The sequence below is a fragment of the Melospiza melodia genome, chromosome 8 (assembly GCF_035770615.1).
Source record: "Melospiza melodia melodia isolate bMelMel2 chromosome 8, bMelMel2.pri, whole genome shotgun sequence".
Taxonomy (NCBI): Eukaryota; Metazoa; Chordata; class Aves; order Passeriformes; family Passerellidae; genus Melospiza; species Melospiza melodia.
In genome coordinates this window covers 1,715,514-1,733,346 of record NC_086201.1, presented here as the reverse complement: position 1 = coordinate 1,733,346, position 17,833 = coordinate 1,715,514, and the positions used below count along the sequence as shown (strand labels likewise).

General features: G+C 45.8%; 1 protein-coding gene across 1 annotated transcript; it reads right to left on the bottom strand.

Annotated features, from left to right (window-relative positions):
• Window positions 1-3,045: 3,045 nt before the first annotated feature.
• Window positions 3,046-17,287, bottom strand: RND3 (Rho family GTPase 3). Its single transcript, XM_063161502.1, has 5 exons — window positions 16,933-17,287; window positions 16,756-16,843; window positions 10,269-10,378; window positions 7,474-7,608; window positions 3,046-5,040 (listed from the first exon to the last, which is right to left on the bottom strand). The coding sequence occupies exons 1-5, from the start codon at window positions 17,080-17,082 to the stop codon at window positions 4,789-4,791; spliced, it is 735 nt and encodes a 244-aa protein (XP_063017572.1). The 5' UTR covers window positions 17,083-17,287; the 3' UTR covers window positions 3,046-4,788.
• Between the last annotated feature and the right edge of the window lie 546 nt (window positions 17,288-17,833).

Here is a 17,833-nt window from a genome sequence, read left to right as displayed (position 1 = left end):
TTCACTTTGCCACTGCAAAATGGTGCCCAGGACCTCCCTTCTCCCCTCTCCCTTCCTGCTCCAGGGACTGTCCAGCTCCCTGGAGGTGTCCCAGGGGGTCACTGCTGATTTTTCATTCTCATGACAGAGCACTTGACTCAGCATCCTCTGCCCCCCACCACAGGGACACTCCAGGGCACTCCCAGGATCCCCAGTCCCAGTGGCTGCCATGGATTCCAGCCCTGGAATTCCAGCCCTTGTGTTTATTTATCCTTCTGCTCCTTCCCTTTGGGTGTTTGCTCAAGTCGGGCCTCCTTGTGCTGGGGGTGAAGCTTTTCTTTCGGTTTTTCCCTCCAAAATCCAGGTGGCCCTGGCTGAGACCACATGCCCAGGCCCACTGTGCTTAACTTCATCCCCCATCTGTAAATATTTCATAATATTCAACATTATCATCATTATTTTACTACAAACACTGAAATTCCCCTTTATTTCAGAAAAGCACACTGCAAGGGGTTACCGCTAGCTCCTCACCCCCATATTTTATATTTTGCTGTAAAATGAGTAAAATGGTAACTTTTATCCCAAAATAGCACCTGGACTGGCTCCAAGGGGGTTGTTCCCAGGAAAATGACCCAGGAACGTGGTTTAACCAGGGAATGTCTCTGTTTGCTGTAGGATTAAAGTCTAGTTTAGGGGCTTTGCTCATCCCTTCCTCATTCCCATGGGAATGATCCTGGCGCCACCTCCAGAGCAGGACAGGTGACCGTGGCAGAGCAGGAACCATCCTGAAAGGATCCATCCCCTTTCCATGAGTGAAAAACTGGGAATTCCTTGCCAACCTCCACAGCAAATTGTAACAGAAGGAGATTTAGGATCATATCCCAGAATTTGTGCCATGAGGTGGGTGGAAGGCTAAAAATCCATTTCCCCACTTGGAATTCTTTCTTCACAGATCCTTTGGAAATCTGTGTGAGATCTTTTCTCTCCTCCTCAGATTATTTCTCATACCTCATCCTCCAAGATCATTTAGGGAGGATAAATAAAAACACTTGGCAGAACATTCCAACATTCCTTGTGCTAGATCCTGAGGATCAGGATCCAAGGTCATTTTGGACAGTTTAGGACCTGCTAGGAAGATGAAGGACCTGCAGGGGAAAAAAAAAATTTAAAAAATTAAAAATATTCTGTCTGAGCTTTGGCAGCTTTCCAACTCCAGCCTCTCCATGGCTTTTTCAGGAAGGCTGGCACAAGAGCAGGATGAGATGGAAAATCCCTGGAAAAATAGGTTCATAAATCTTTTAAGAAAGGAGTTTGGAAGGAAGAAAGTAAATGAGCTGAGAATTAATAATTACTTGATTTTCAGCAAATAATCCCTCCCTTAGGAGAGGCTGGCTATGTGAAGATGAGGCAAAGAAATGCCAGCACCTGATCCTGAATCCACCAGAGTCCCAAAATACCCTTGGAGCTTTAAACCACCACCAATCTGGGTGGAAAAAAACCTTGAATATCCATCAAACAGCCAACTTCAGCATACTGAATTTGGGTTTATTTCCTTTCTGTAGATGGTTTGAGTGTCCTTCAGCAGCACCTTGCTAAACCACCCTGTTTGGGTTGCCACACCACACTGGGGAGTGACCCAGGAGCACCATGAAATATCCAAAATTCCTACAAAATTTGGGGAACCTCCAAACTGGAGGGTCCAGAAAGAGAAATTTCTGTTCTTCCACCAGGAGCCAGGGAAGGGCAGCTCAGAGGGAGCAGAGGAGCCACAAGCCCAGCTTGCAGCTCACACGGAATTCCTTGCAAGCTCGGGTGAAATGCCAGGAAAAGCAGCAGGAGCCTGGTGTGGGACCACAAGGGTTGGGATGAAGCCAAAAAGAGTGACCCAACTGCTCCTCCAGGTTTGCAGCTTTGATAAAAACACCACAAACCCTCCAAGAGGAGCCATTAATTGGGAAAAATCCTTTATGGAAAGAGGCTCCAAGGAAGGAGGAGTGGAGCTTTTCCTGCTGGCTCAATTTTGGGTCAGTGACCCACGAGCTGTGCTCAAATCCAGCACTCAAGGGCTCCTCGACTTGGCACAGATGGAAACACCAAAGACACCTTCAGATGGCAAGGACAGGGAGAGTTTGGGTAGTTAATTAACCCCTCACTCATTAATTACTCATTTATTACAGCACCTACAGAGCTGTTGGGTCATCGGGAACATCAGCACAGTCCCAAGGAAGAGGGAGATGAACTGCTGGGAATTCACAGATGGAATTCTGAGGTGAGAGCACCACAGGGAGACAATTCCAACCTTTCCTGCCTGGACTGACACCAGCAGAAGCCCTCAGGAAGGGAGGATGAGCTGCAGGTTCTGTGTCCCAACAGGACACGGGAATCCCAGGACAACTCAGAATTCCAAGCATCTCTCAGAAGCACCAGCAACAGGAACAGATGGAAACATCAGAGACACCTTCAGATGGCAAAGACAGGGAGAGCTTGGATAATTAACTCCTCACTCATTAATTACAGCACCTACAGAGCTGCTGGGTCATCGGGAACACCAGGGCAGTCCCAGGGAACAGGAGATGGATGAACTGCTGAGAATTCTGAGATGAAGAACACCAGAGAGAGACAATTCCAAGCTTTCCTGCCTGGATTAACACCAGCAGAAGCCCTCAGGAGGGGAGGATAAAATGCAGGTTGTGTGTCCCAAAAGGACACAGGAATTCCAGGACAAGTCAGAATTCCAAGGATCTCCCAGCAGTGCCAGCATCAGGAACAACCCTCGGCTGGGAATGAGTTTTTCTGGCAAAGAACAACCTGCAAGCTGAATGTGAAAATGTGAAAATTCAGCCTGAGAGGCAAAGCAAAGCAACCCCCACGTGTTTGCTTTGCTCCTCTGCCTCTGGCATTTCTGGGAAACAACTCCGGGAACGAACCCACAGCAAAGTGGAAAACTTAATGCCCAAAAGGCTGTTGCAAGAGAAAGATTCCTATTCAACCCCCAGCACAATTATGCCCCAAAACACACAAACATTAATGAACTACCACACAAAGGCCATTTCCACTACAAGAAAATTCCTTTTTTTGTTTTTTAATTCAAAGAAAAAAATGGTATTTTAATAAATACTGCAGAAACATTAACCAAACATACAAAGTGACTTCAACAATTAAAAAAAAAGTAATGAATGTCCTGCTTTATAACAGTTATAACTTATTTTTCCACAATATTTAAATACAGAAAGAAGCACTTACCAGCTATTTTGTAATACTGCCCTAAGAGCACTGTTGCATCAGTTAAAAGCTTATTATGGTGGTCAAAAATGTCTTTTTTTTTTGTGGGAAATAACCAGAATGGGAGTGAGATTTGTCTTCTTTTCTCAGATGAAACAAAGTGCTGGGAACACACAGAACTGAGATTTAATTATGAGTTAGTTCATCTTTACCTTTTTATGAGTGAACAGAGCTTTTAAACACTTCAAAAATGAAGCATCACCATTGGGAATGAAATGCTTGTCCTCCACAAGCAAAAACCAGCCTGCTCAGAGCTTTGTCTCCTTCCTTTGGGAGAAGTTTGGTGAGTCAGGAAGAGTTGCAAACCATTGGAAAAGGCTGATTTAATTCAGTGTAACAACAGCAAAAAGGGATTGGACTGAACCAGTTCACCCCATTTCAGGATTTGGGGGGCTGGATACTTTTGTGTTAATCCTAAAACTAAGGGCAGTATCCAGTTCCCCCTGGGGACCCCTTAAGGCCTCACAGTTCTTCAGACCCCTTTTCCTCCCCGAAATGAGGAGCACCACAAAAGGCTCTGCTGGCTCATTTGCAGGTTTTTGAGGGGTATTTTTGTGGTTTTTGTTTTTTGCAGTGAACCACACGCCAGAAGAGCATTTCTCTGCAGCTTTCTGCGGGATCCACGGGCTCTCCAGCTCCTGGGAGAAGCCCAGGGGGGTTTTTGGGGCTTCCCCAGGTGGGCAGTAAGGCTTTAGGAACGATCAGGGCTGGAAAACCACCAATCATTTGCCATCACAGCTCTCAGCACCTCCCACTTGAACCTACAGCAACGAGGCCACACAGAACACCAGCACTGGCACCAACTGCACTCCACATCACAACCACAACGAGGAACAGCCGAGTCAGAGCCCTGCAGGGCTGCTTTGCCCCCACTCCCCTTCCCCCCAAACTGCATCCATCTCATTTCCACGGGAACGCTGGGAATCCTCAAACACTTTGTCTTCATCCCCACCGTGGATCAGCAAGGCAAAACTCCACAATTTTCCTCCAGGTGACACACACGGCCTCAGTATCCTCTCCATTTTCACAATCAGCTACTAAAAAAAATGAGATCAAATCCTTTGGAAAACCAACTCTAAGGTCACGGGGATAGTTCCTTAACGAGAAGGGCGTATTAATAACGTCTTCATTAAAAAAAAAATTATCCCAATAAAGTATTATTTGAATGAAATCAAAGTGGTAGCATCCAGGAGCAGAGCGCTACTAAAAGAAACAAGCACTGTCTATCACATCTCTCCTTTGCAGGGTTATTTTCCCAATCATTCTCTCTTCTCTCAGCACATTCAAACGTTTTCCCTTTTATTATTATTTTTTTGGCATTGTCTTCAACAGAAATTCCTGATGCCACCTCTCTCAGAGCCTTTTCTTCCTGCTGCTCAGTCCTTAAGTACAGTCTCACACAGCAGGAAAAGTCTCCACGAAAGCACTGGCAAAGCCCTCATTAAACACCCTGTGGTTGTGACTTCATTGAGCTCCAACCCCTCCTGGATCTTCCTCCTCCTCCTCCTCCAGGAAATCCCAGCTCCTTCACATCACCGTGCAACTCTTGGCTTTGTCCTTTCTCAAGTCCGTGGCCACTGTGGACAGTTCTGGCCTGCCAGGCATGTGTGAAATTCGCTTCGTGGCCCTCTGAGATTTGTTTCGTTTCACATTTTTGTTTGTTTTGTTCACACACGCCAGGGTGGCGACGTGAAAAATGTCTCTGACACTGTTTTCTGACTGTAAGGCTGAGCATTCGATGTATGTGGCTGCTCCAATCTGTTTGGCCATATTTGCACCCTGAGGGGAAAAAGGAACATGTGATCAATACCAAGTTGTGCAAAATCCTCACAATTCCAGCTCTGTGCTGCTTCCCTGGAAAAGACAAAGCTGACTTGGGAAAATAAACAGAGATTTGCTTCCAGGAGGAGTTAAACAAGTGTCCAAGCATTATCTGCTGTACTGATAAACAGAAATTGGGTGAGAAAAGGAGCTCAGTGACTGCTGCCTTTTCAGCAGTTTGGCCTTAACCTGAATCTGGGAAATTCCTGGAAAATTTGGCAGCTGAAATCTCCCAAGAGAAATTCTGATTCTGTGCCTTAAGGAATGAGCAGCTGCCCTGAGCTGGAGCAGAGCCCCTGTTCCAGTTCCAGGAAAAGGGCAAAGTTCTTAGGGAAATGTTTTCTGGGAGAGTTCTATCAACTTCCAGACATGGAACACAGGAAAGAAAGGGAAAAAGAACATGAGGGGTTATAGGAGCCCTTCTTTAGTGATTTTAAGAAGTCAGAGCAGGGATTTTTGTTCCAGCAGCACAAGGCAAACAACCCAACACGTGACAGATGACAACAGCCCAGGATCCCATGGTGGATTTTGCTACTGGAACACAATACAGCATTATGTGAAAAACCAGGAGTTGTTCCAAGGGAATTTGATTTCTGAGGGGTGAATCTTTAGTAAGTTACAAAAACCAACCACAGCCTTGATTTTGCTACTGGAACACAATACAGCATTAAGCAAAAAACAAGGGAGTTGTTGCAAGGGAAATTTGATTTCTGAGGGACGAATCTTTACTGAGTTACAAAATCCAACCAAGTCCTTGAGGTGCCACCCCCGTGGCTGCTCAGTGCCAGCCTGATGACACCAATCCCTGGGCACCCAGCCTCCTGTTTGCCCTGCAGTGATGCAGCCCCTTATCAGTGGCAGAGGGGAGAGGCTTGATAAGGCAGCAGGAGCTGGTGGGAGCAGCCCTCCCCACAGTCAAACAGCTCAGCTGAGCCTCAGAAATGTTTGCTCAGGTGGAGCTGCCCGCAGTGGGAGGCTGGAGCAGGGTGTCACCAGCCTGTCCTTACCCTCCCAGGGCTTCCTGCTGGAGTTCAGAGGAATTGTAGCCATGATATTTTGTGGAAAATTCTTTCCTTAGGATTTTTCCTCCTGAGAGGCCTCCAGAACAAAATGTAAACATTGATTATCTGCTGCTGTGAAATGCAACAGGTGCATCTGTGATTGGTCTCATGGGGTTGTTTCTAATTAATGGCCAATCACAGTCAGCTGGCTCAGACTCTGGTCAGTCACAAACCTTTGTTATTCATTCCTTCTTTTTCTATTCTTAGGCAGCCTTCTGATGAAATCCTTTCTTCTATTCTTTCAGTATAGTTTTAATATAATATATATAGTAAAATAATCAATCAGCCTTCTGAAATACAGAGTCAGATCCTCATCTTTTCCCTCATCCAAGAACCCCTGTAAACACACCCCACAAAGAATGGGAAAGCCCTGACTCCATTCCAGGCAAGGGCATTTAGAAAAAGCTGTGTCCTCTGTGTTCAGCTGACTCCTGCTCCTCAGGGGTACAGGCTGAGCTGAGAACCCAGGGGAAAAATCCACCTGCCAGCAGAGTTTTGATCACTCCCATGGAAAGAGCTGATTTTACTGAAGTCCTGCCATTTTCCAGTGTAAACATGCTGCATCCTTAGTAACCCCACACCAGGAGCTGCTGCTGCTTTGGAAAACATGAGGGAGAAACCACCCCAAACTGGCTGCTAAAGCCACTGAGGTGACTGGTGCAGGTGCCACTGTGCCTCCCACAGGGTGATTCAGCTGCCATGAATGATCACACACATGTGAGTAACAAAGGGCAGCTCACCTCAGAGCAGCTTCCCTGCTCCTCACACCCTGCTCTCCCCATGACCTGATTCCTTTCCCTTTTCTCTCCTCTAATGCCTGCCTCCAAACTCCTGCCTTCCCCAAGAGCAAAGACTCATCAAGAATTAAGATGCACCTTCAGAAGGACAGACAAGAAGTTTTTTAAGGAACTGGGGACAGACTATACTCCTGTCTATAATGTCATGATTCTAAAGTCAAACAACATTCAAATCTCAAGTCTGCAGACAGCAATTTTTCCAATTTGTCAGTGAATAAACAGGACGTGTCACCTTTTAGCTACATTTTTGGTGTGTGCAAGCACAGAGCAGCAGGAAGTTTTTAACAACTCACCCAAAAAGCAATTTGCAACCAAAAAGCCAACAATTTATGATGTTTAAAGGGATGATTTCACGATGTCTCGTGGGGCTGCAGGATTTCCTTTGGTGCCAAACAGTTTTCAAACCAAGGCAAATCCGCCTTTTAGGCCGCACTGGTGTCATCATGAGGGAGAAGCTGCCACAGTGAGGGCTCCAGTGGCAGAAAAAGGGTTTTTGTTCCCTCCTGGAGGGCAGCAAAGGAGGTGGCCCCTACCTGGTCGTAGGACACGGGGGTCTGCCTGTGGTTGGAGAGCTCCACCAGCGTGCTGACGTCGGTGCGCAGGTCCGACTTGCAGCCCACCAGCAGCATCTTGGTGTTGGGGCAGAACTCCTGGATCTCCCCTTTCCACTGCAAAATTCCAAGGTTTGTTAGTTGCTGCAATGCTGAGAATTTCAGACTTTCTGCGTTGTCAGGCGCTAAACCCCAAGAGAACACTACATGTGACCTGAGGCCGTGGAGAAAGCTTCCAAAATTGAAAATTTGAATTCTAAAATTATAGGTGTTTGGTTTGATTAAAAGTGTGTAATATCATACAGTAGAAAACGTAAGAATTTAAAGTTTTACAATATAGTAATATATATATAAAACAAGATAAAAGTTTTAAGACAAAAGCTAGTCCTTCATGGGTTTGGGTGGTATTGTGTAATTAGATAAAAAAATCCACATTATGAGCCATGAATAGTTAGCTATTAAGTTACAAATAAAAAGAATTTAGGTGTCTATTTAAACTATTTATTTTTAATATTTTAAATTAAATTTAATAATTATTTAAGTATTATATTTAAACACTATTACATTTTATATTTATAAAATAGTTAATGTTTAAATATTATATATTATATTTACAGAAATAATATATAGTATATAATATATAATATATAATACATAATATATAATATATAACATATAATATATTATATATTATATATTATATATAGTATACAATATATAGTATACAATATATAGTATACAATATATAGTATACAATATATAGTATACAATATATAGTATACAATATATAGTATACAATATATAGTATACAATATATAGCATACAATATATAGCATACAATATATAGCATACAATATATAGCATTTATAATATGCATCATTCAAATATAATATTAAAATTAAATGTAATAATTATTTAATTTCTTATTTAGCTAGTTTATCCTTAAAAAACCTTGTAAAGCAAGAAACAGAACTCCACTTCTAGTTTGCTAAACTAAAATACTGTAGAATTCACAGTTTGTACAACTGTGATACAAATAAAAACTAATAAACATCCAAGTCCAAACAAAAACTACAATCTCACACATTTAATCCTGACCCTAACAAAATAAAAAGATAAAACTCAACAGTTAATGTTTAAATCCAAAGAAGCAATGGGTAACAACTTTAATCAGTCCTGACGTCCCGGGCTGAAATATTTTTATGTAATAAAAATTTGCCTTCAAGGTAATTTGTTGAAGGCATCAGCTCCAGCAGAACTTGGTCAAGGATGAAATCCTCCTATCTCACACACTCATGAATTCCACTGGCTTACTAATCAGGAGGGAATGAGCTGAGATAATTAATGCACCCACATGAGCAAAGGTTTGCAGAGCTGCTGTTTCTCACACCCAGCCCCAGCAGAAATGCCGTCCCCACCTTCAGCTGCACAACCACAGCACCTGCAGGGCTAAATGTGGGTTTACTGCTGCATTCTCACCCCAAAACTACACAAACGTGGGTTTATTGTTACATCCTCACCCCCAAAACTACACAAATGTGGGTTTATTGCTGCATTGTCACCCCTAAAACTACACAAGTGTGGGTTTATTGTTACATCTTCACCCCTAAAACTACACAAATGTGGGTTTATTGTTACATCCTCACCCCTAAAACTACACAAATGTGGGTTTATTGTTACATCCTCACCCCTAAAACTACACAAATGTGAGTTTATTGCTGCATTGTCACCCCTAAAACTACACAAATGTGGGTTTATTGCTGCATTCTCACCCCAAAAACTACACAAATCTGTCCCAGGTAAACAGCAAGGAGCCCCTCAGACAGAACTTGGGATAAATTCATTGGGTTTCATCTTTCTGCAAGGTTATGTTGAGAACTCAAAGCCAAAATTTCACATCATAATCCAAACAGATGATACTCCCTAAAATTTAAGGCTGTAATTTGGGTTTAAAAGCATTGTAAGTAAAATCTCTTGCAGAATTAAGTAACCAGCATCAGCAGGGACAGAAAAACCACAGCTCTGGATGCTTTTCGATAAAGAGAGAAGTTTTAAAGTATTTTTTGTGGGCTGTTCAGAGCATTGTAAGGCACTTCATCCCAGTGGGACAAGAACCACTGGCCCCAGCCTCAGAAAAAAAGGAACTTCAGGTCATTGAGCCCCAAACCCACCACAGTGGAGCTGAGTCATGCTCAGCAGCCAAGGAGAGGACCAGGACCTCCCTGCAAACACAGAGCTGATTATGGAATTCTGTGTTTGAGCTGGTGGGAAGTGTGCCACAAGCTGGGACCAGTGATCTCATGAAGGGCTTGGGGCAGGGCTGCATTTCTGTGCCACTGCAAGCCCTGCTGGTGCCTTCCAGAGGCATTTGTCACTGCTCCTTCACACGTCAGCCTCACAGATTATGTAAGGCCGTGGCAGAAGTCCAAAATTTGGCAGATAATTTTTACCCAGCAAAGTTCCCCAGTGCTGTTACAGGAACATGTGAGATACAATTTCTCACAGCACCTCACACCACCCTCAACAATTCCTTGCTGTCTCAGGGCTGAGGAATGAGAATTTCCTTCAGCTCCAAGTGTCCATTAGCGAGTTTTTGTTTTCAATTAACATCCACCCCTTTCAAACAAATGACCTCAAATTAAAGCAGCCTCCTGTCATCGCTCCATTTAAAGGAACAAAGTGGAAGTTTCCAGAGCAGGAACAGCACCACCGCAGGGGGATTTCAAGCTGAGCTTGTCCAGCAGAGCTCTGTGCTCAGGGCTTGCTCCAACACTTGCCTTTTTTAGGACACTGTCCAGGGTTTCTGGCCGACTGATGTCAAAGCAGATCAGGACAGCGTCGGAGTCGGGGTAGGAGAGCGGGCGCACGTTGTCGTAGTAGGGAGAGCCTGCAGGGAAAACAACAATAAATAAATAAATAAATAAATAAATAAATAAATAAATAAACAACATCTCCTTTAATTGCTGCTTTCCTCATCCACACAGCCCAGCCCCGCAGTGATGCATCACCCACCGAAGGTTTGGGGTGCTCCCAGGGAGAGCCAAACACTCCGCTCAACTTCAAGGCCCCGCATTAACCCACAGGAGAACAAACCCTCCAACCCCAAAAAGGCTTTTTCCAAAGCAGACTTGAAATTCCTCAGCTTGGATTTGTCTCACTGTTAATTTAAAACAAATAGCTCCAAGTGCAAAAAGCATCTTTAGCTGTCACACTGGCAATGTTTAGAAGAAGCTCTTGCTTCAAATTAAAGAACTTGTTGCAGGAAACATATTTCCAGCAGGGAAAAATCCCAATCCTGTAGGCAGGCACTCAAGTTATTTGTCACAAAAAGCCTCATTAATCTATAAACCAATAAAGCTTGCAATAAATGTTTATGTTTGGCCCATAAACCAGATTTTTATCAACAAGATCAAAGCTAATTTAGTAATCTGGGGGAACAGATGTAGGTACAGTGCTGCTCTTTGTGCTTGTTTTACTTGCAGGCCTGTGGAGGGATTCTCTGTTTTCTTTAACAACAATCATGATGTGAAAAGTTAAAATCTGTCCAGAGTTAAAAGTTGTAATTTAATGATCTGGTGAATCTGGCAACAGGTTTGGGGGAGAAAGAAAAGAAAAAAATCTTTGATATTTTTAAGAAGTTGCTCAACCACCATTAGTTTGGCCTTAAACGTGCTGAGCTTCACTTCCTGAAGAAAATACATTTCTTAATGCATTTAAAAGAAAACTTAAACCAGTTCAGTGGTCCAACAGGGCAAGAGAATGGGCAGCTTAAAACTCATTTTCTCAGCCACTGTACATCCTTATCTCTGTAAATCCTAAAATAGAGCAGCCCCTAAAACACAGAATGGAACACCCCCCACAAAAACCCAGCTTGCAGGAGTTTGGGGGTTATCAGCTCATTATCCCAGGGATTTCCCAGCTCTCCAGAACTAATTGGCTGCAGGGTCCGTGATTATTAACTGGATTAGAGGAATGGCTCGGGTTTTGCCCTGACAGACAGCTCAGGCTGTCGCACAAGGAATGGTGTGAAGGGCTCGCAGATGACTTCACTTGGAAGGCTGCTCCTGCACGGGAAAGGAGGCAAGAATCCCAGGAATGTTGTTTTTGAAATGAGGAATAACACATGGGGAGCGAAGCATTACCAAAGTAGGTAGCAGAAGGTAATTTGGTGAACGAGAAGGATTTAATTCGAATGCTCATCTCTGTAAATGATGTCAATCTGACAGAGCTGTCAGAAAAGGCTCTTCACACCCCACTTCAGCTGAATTCAGCACAAATGACACGTCGGGAACAAATCTCAGCGAGGTGACCCGGAGTTAACTCCTCTCTGCAGCTATCAATGAGCATTTCCCAGCGCTAATTACAGCCCAGCATCGCTATTGCAGCCCTGTCCTGCAGCCCCAGGGCCGGGTTATTCACCCCGGAGCCCCGGGCTGGGTTATTTGTCCTGGACAGGAGGAGCTGCAGCACCGAGGGGCACTCGGAGCCACCTGGGTGGCATTAAAGCGCTGCTGAGCTCCAGCAGGCAAGGGCGGCATTGAGGGAGCCCTTAATGGGCGCCGGCTACAAAGGAGTCTCAGCAAAGCCTCACCCAGAAACTCATTCCTCACACAAATACCTCTGGGCTCACTCAGCAGCGCCAGGGATCCCATTTATGTCCAGGACATGGATTTGTGCTCGGAGTCCCCACCTCCAGCCCTGAGACTCCTTCCCAGCCCTGCTTTGCTTGGAAGGTTTTTCTTTTTTCCCCCCCTCCCTTTGAATTTCTCCTATTTCAGATGCTGAGCTGGAATAAAAGCACTTTCAGCAAGCTTAGGAGGGACATTCCCCAGCTTTTCTCCAGGCTGGTGTGTGGCAGAACAAACAGAGCCCATTTCAACTCCTGGAGCTGCAGGACCCACAAAGGAAATTTCCTGCTCTCATTTAGAAGCAAAGCTTTATTCCTGTGCAAATAAAGAGGGGCTGCAGCCCTCGCTGTGCAGGCCTATTCAAGCTGGCATTTCCATGCCTTTGCCCAGAGAAACCCTCAGAGGGCAGGAATGTGAGGAATGAGGCTCGCTCAAGTCTGAACAGACAAGCCCAGCACAGCCCGGCCAGGCTGCTCCCTCTTTTTCATGTTCCTCTGCAGATCTGAAGCCGTGCCAACCCTCGAAAACAGAAGGAGAATGTGGAACTGGAGCCATGGTATTTGTGGGGAGAGAGAGAAAAAAAAAATTAAAAAAAAAAAAAGCCTATTTGTGTTTGGGATTCTGTTCCTGCAAAATAAAACATTTTTGGCAAGGACAACATGGGTGGTTTTTCAGTCTTATCAAGGAGCTGCTGATAAGGCTGTAGTTCATTTTCCTTTGTGCCGGACATTTATTCCAGCTGCAATCCTCCTATTTTTTAATTTGTTTGGCAGCTTCAGTCATTTCAGCCAAAAATACTTGCAACATTAAGGATGGTCTGCTTTTGAAACCTTATGTTTCATGCAGAGTCCAACAAAAATTCAGCTTTTAGTCTGAAATAAAACCCCTCCCCAGCAATATGGTTGGGTTTGGCCTAGAGGGGATGCCAAGCTCAGCTTTAAATATTGCTATCTTAATAAAGAACAGAATTACATCATTAAAAGCTGAAGAATATTTAATTTTGGGGTGGTTTAGCACCACTTGAAGGCGGTGCTGGATCGGGGAGAGGTGTTTGGCTGGAAGATGCAGAGGCACCAGGAGGGTTCAGCTGCACATCCTGAGGCAGGAGGGCTCAGTAACAGGCAGGATTTTCCTATTTCCACACCAGCAAGCAGCCACCAGGAATTAGGCTTTGGAGCCTTTTGGAGCCCAGTCAAGTGAAAGAACAACAGATGAACAGCAGCATTCTCACTCCCAAACCCTTGGGCTCACTAATTATCCCAGAAATCACAGCAAACACTGCCTGCTCCAAGGAGCTGATTCAGGGCTGATGGTTTCCCTCCTTCAAAAAAAAAAAAAAAAGACCCCAAAAAACCTGCGCTGAAAATCCACCTCAACCATCCCAGTTTATCTCCAAGCACAGAGATATCACAATATTCACCATTTTTTGTAGGATCACGCCTCCAGGGGAAAACTTTGGGAGAGCACTTGGCATTCCCAGGTATCAATTCTTATTAATTCACTTGTAAAAGTAATAAGAAAACCCTGCTAAGATGGGCAATTAAAACCAGAATTCAACAAGAGAACTTGGAGGCAAAGACAGCAATTGGACTTTTCCTTTGCAATCCTTACTGCCAGGGAATTTGGGGAATTAGCAACTTTAATTCCTCCAAGTTTCAGCTTTCTCCTGAAAGGTTTCAGCACGAAACTTTCCAATTAATTTCTGTTGGTATATGGACACTGAGCACATTGTATACAGCAAAAATCACAGCAAAACCAACTTGACTCTCAGCCCCAAGGCCCTTCTGGATTTAATTACTCGCTAATCCCCAGCAGTTGTAAGTATTTCTGGCCCTGTTGAGAATTATTTTATTGGTTCAAGCAATAAAGAAACCCCCTAAAACACATTTTAGGGAGACACAGGTATGTACACCTAATTAATGGCATTTCTAAGCCACGGCTGCTGCTGTCCTAGCAAGAAATATAAATATCAAAGGAGCCAAAAAAACTTGATAAATGCAGATTAGATGGTAGATAAAGGCAGCTAATGCAGATTTTTCTCCTTCACAGTGGCCCTGAAAGTACCAGACGAAGCTTTAACCTGGAGAAACTTTTAATATTCCACCTCACACAAGAAGCAGAGCTCCCAAACAGCTCAAGACCGCCACATGTTACCACAGAGCAGAGTAATTTATGGTGTAGTGAGACTGCAACCAGACATTCCTGCTTTGAGAGAGGGCTGGTAGTCCCAAACCCCACTGAAATTCTACTTGGCAAGTGCTTCCCTTAATGCTGTGGCTAATTTAAATCCTTCTAATGACTTGCAGAACTAGACAGCACCAGCAAACATTTGAATAATGAACCTCCCCGTTCCATTCCACTCTTACTTGTCCCATATTCCTATGGGCAAATCCAAGGTGCAACAACAACTCCCCATTGAATTTTCAATTTTCTATCAGTTGCATGACACCTACAAGTTCTCTGGTAAAAACACATTATTGTCGTTGGTATATAAAGAATTACAGACCAAAACTGTGGCACAGCAGGGCCTGTTCTCACCCTCACACAACTATTTTAACCAATGGCCACAGCTTTTCTGATTTTCCCAGGGATCAAAAAAGGAGTTGGAGGCGGCAGTACATCCAAAGGATTCACTGCAAAACCTAATTATCAACTTTGATTCAAGGCTGTTAAACGCTCCCAGTTAAAAAAAAAAAAAAAAGAGTTAAAGATGAATACAAAATACTGATTGAGTCATCCTGGAAGTATCTGCAGCATATTCCAAAAAAACCTCAATGGAACAGCATCTTTTCCCCCTCCCAAGAGAGGGGGGAACCTGCAGCCACCACCTCCCCCGTGTTGCAATGATCAGCCATCTTTTGAAGTTAATTGGATTTAGTCCTGCTTTAAAAACGCCATTCAGACATCTCTTCCAACTCAGTAGAGGAGCAGGACAAAGACTTGTAAAAATTAAATTACCAAGACTTTCAGATAAGGCTAAAACACTCCCTTATCTTCTGCCGCCTGTTATCTGCTGATGAGATTTTGCTCCGGGTTAATGGGCTCGGGCAGAGCCGGGTTTTTGCCCTGGCTGGGAAGGGATGTTGGTCACGGAGCCAGAATTCCTCACGCAGAGTCCCACAGCCAGAGGATCCACTCAGCAAAACCAAGCACCGGGGCTTTTCAAGCATCTCCTCTTCACTTTGGGGTGTCACACAAATCACCCACTTGGTCCCAAGCTTCTGACTCAGCCTCCTTTGCTCTGAGTTCCAGGACACAGGACAAAGGCTGGCAGGTGTTTTTTCTTCCACTGCTTTTGTCTTTTGAAGCGCTAGGGAATATTTCATTCCATGGGTGTCTCCAGCCTCTGACAAACAGATTCCAAACCTTCCCACGTCCAGCCCGCGTGTGTGCTGTATGTTTAATAAAGATAACATTTTTCCAAAATAACTAATAATTTTTAATAAGCCCTTGCTCCATAGTTCCAGGCAGCTTAGTAATCAGCATGAAAGCTCCAACCAGACATACTCCAGAAATCTGCAAGTCTCACTTGGCATAAGATGAAGAAAAAAAAAAAAAAATCAGCTCAGAGCAAAGCTGATACTGGTTGTGGGCAGAGGCTGCCTTTTCCCAGTAATCGTGTTGCAAGAATTTGGAATCGTTTCCTCAACAGCAAGAGGGAAGCCAACCCGCCGCCTAAACTCCTCTTTTAAACAGGGATTAACATTTTCATTCCTGGTAAAAGAGCTGCTGTCGCACTGAGCTGAGGAGGAACTGCCGGGTCCAAATTCAGCATTAACGAGCCATCTACACAGAGAACGAGAGGCACTGCGTGTTCTGCCAAGTTCCCGCAGGTTTTTTTGCCAATCAGCTCTGCAGATGATGTTGATGCACACCTCTGGTGATAATGGATCCTGGTGTCGTTCCCCCCTGGACATCCTGGACCGGCTCCCCACGCTCCTCTCCAGCACCGAGGCAGCGATTTTGGGGTGCTCCCTCGCCCCCCTGGCTGTGTGCGCAGCCCAATTATCCAAATTATCATCGACAGGCGGATCTAGAGGAGCTCCTGTCTCAACACGCGAGCAGAGCCAGCCAAACACCAAAGCCCTCAACCTCGGAGCCGTCTGAGCCGGTTTCTTCCAGGTAAAACTGGAAGAATGAAGAGCCTGATGGGGAAAGGATGTGAGGGAAAGGATGGTTCCCTCCGCATCCCAGAGAATCAGAGATTAACTCTAAAGGTTTTCCCTAAAAGCCGTTCCTGGCCTCAGACACTCTCTAGGACACTGAAAAGTGCTGTGTTTCGTAAAAAACCAAGGAGGCATTAAGGAGGCCAGCAGGAGCTCCAAAGCGAGCTGAAATAATTCCCCATTAGCACATAAACACCTTTTCCCTCTCCTGTGAGGCCAAGTGTGCAGGCAGCAGAGCAGCCCAGGCACCCCCGGAGCTCCCCAGAAAGCTCCTTCCAGCCAGGCAGGTGAGAACACATTCCCCTGCAATGCTGACAAACCGCTTCCCGGAGCCTTGCCCACACCCTCAGCCAAGCACATCCCGCAAGGATAGCTGAGATTTTTGTAAAAAGCCGTCAGAAGCCGCCGCATGCGGAGCCCGGCAGCCCCGATCCCCCCCGAATCGCCGGGATGCGAACGGGAGCGCTCACCCGAGGTGTCCCAGAGGCTGAGCTCGATGCGCTGCGTGTCGATCTCGAAGCTGGCCGTGTAGTTCTCGAACACGGTGGGGACGTAGCTCTGCCGGGAGACAGCGCACGGTCAGCCCGCGCCCATCGCCGCCGCCCCGGCCCCGAGCCCGGCCCCAGCCCCGCTCCCGTCCCGCGCACCTCGGGGAAGCAGTCCTTGGCAAAAACGTGGAGCAGCGCCGTCTTCCCGCACTGGCTGTCCCCCACCACCACGATCTTGCACTTCACGTTCTGGTTGGGATCCATCACCGCCTTGCTCGATAACTTCTGGCTCGCTCTTCTTTCCTTCATTGATCTCCCCTTAGTCCCTCCGGCCGGCCACAACAGAAGAGAGGAAAAAAAAAAAAAAACCACCAAAATCAGCCAAAAAAAACCAAACCACACCCGGGCTCCTCGAGAAAAAAAAAAAAAAAAAAAAGCAAAAATAATGTAAAAAGCACAATAAAGCCGATGCGGTGGAGGAGGCAGAGCCGCGGACGCGCCGCCGCCCGCCCGCCGGTCCCGCGATCACTGCTTTGTCCCCCCGCCGCCCTCCCCTATTTATAGCCTCGCGGCCGCCAATCACCACCCGCCGCCGCCAGGGCCACGCCCCCACCGGGCGCCGTGGGGCAGTGCGCCCCCTAGGGGAGCCGGGGGACACTGAGGGGGGCCCGGCGCCCTCAGAGCGATCGGGGCCGTAAAGGAGGGGGCTGTGGTGGTTATCGAGGGATTTTATCTGTGAATGTCGGCGGTGGGAAAGGGAACGGCGGCATCTGGCGCTGTGCGGCCTCCGGAGGTGGTCCGGGGTCCCTCAGGGGGTGCCCAGTGCCTCGGGCTGGGATGAGGGATGGTGGGGAGAGCTGAGGAGAGCAGGGGGCTGAGGGGGATGAGGGGAATGAGGAGGGATGAGACAGTGAGAAGGAAGGGCTGAAAAAGGATGAGGAGAACTGAGGAAGGATGAGGAGAGCTGAGAAGGGATGAGGAAAGCTGAAAGGGATGGTGCTTGTGATGGTGGGCAAAGGGGCTTTCCCCTCAAAACATGGTCACAAGGAGTGTGTCGGGA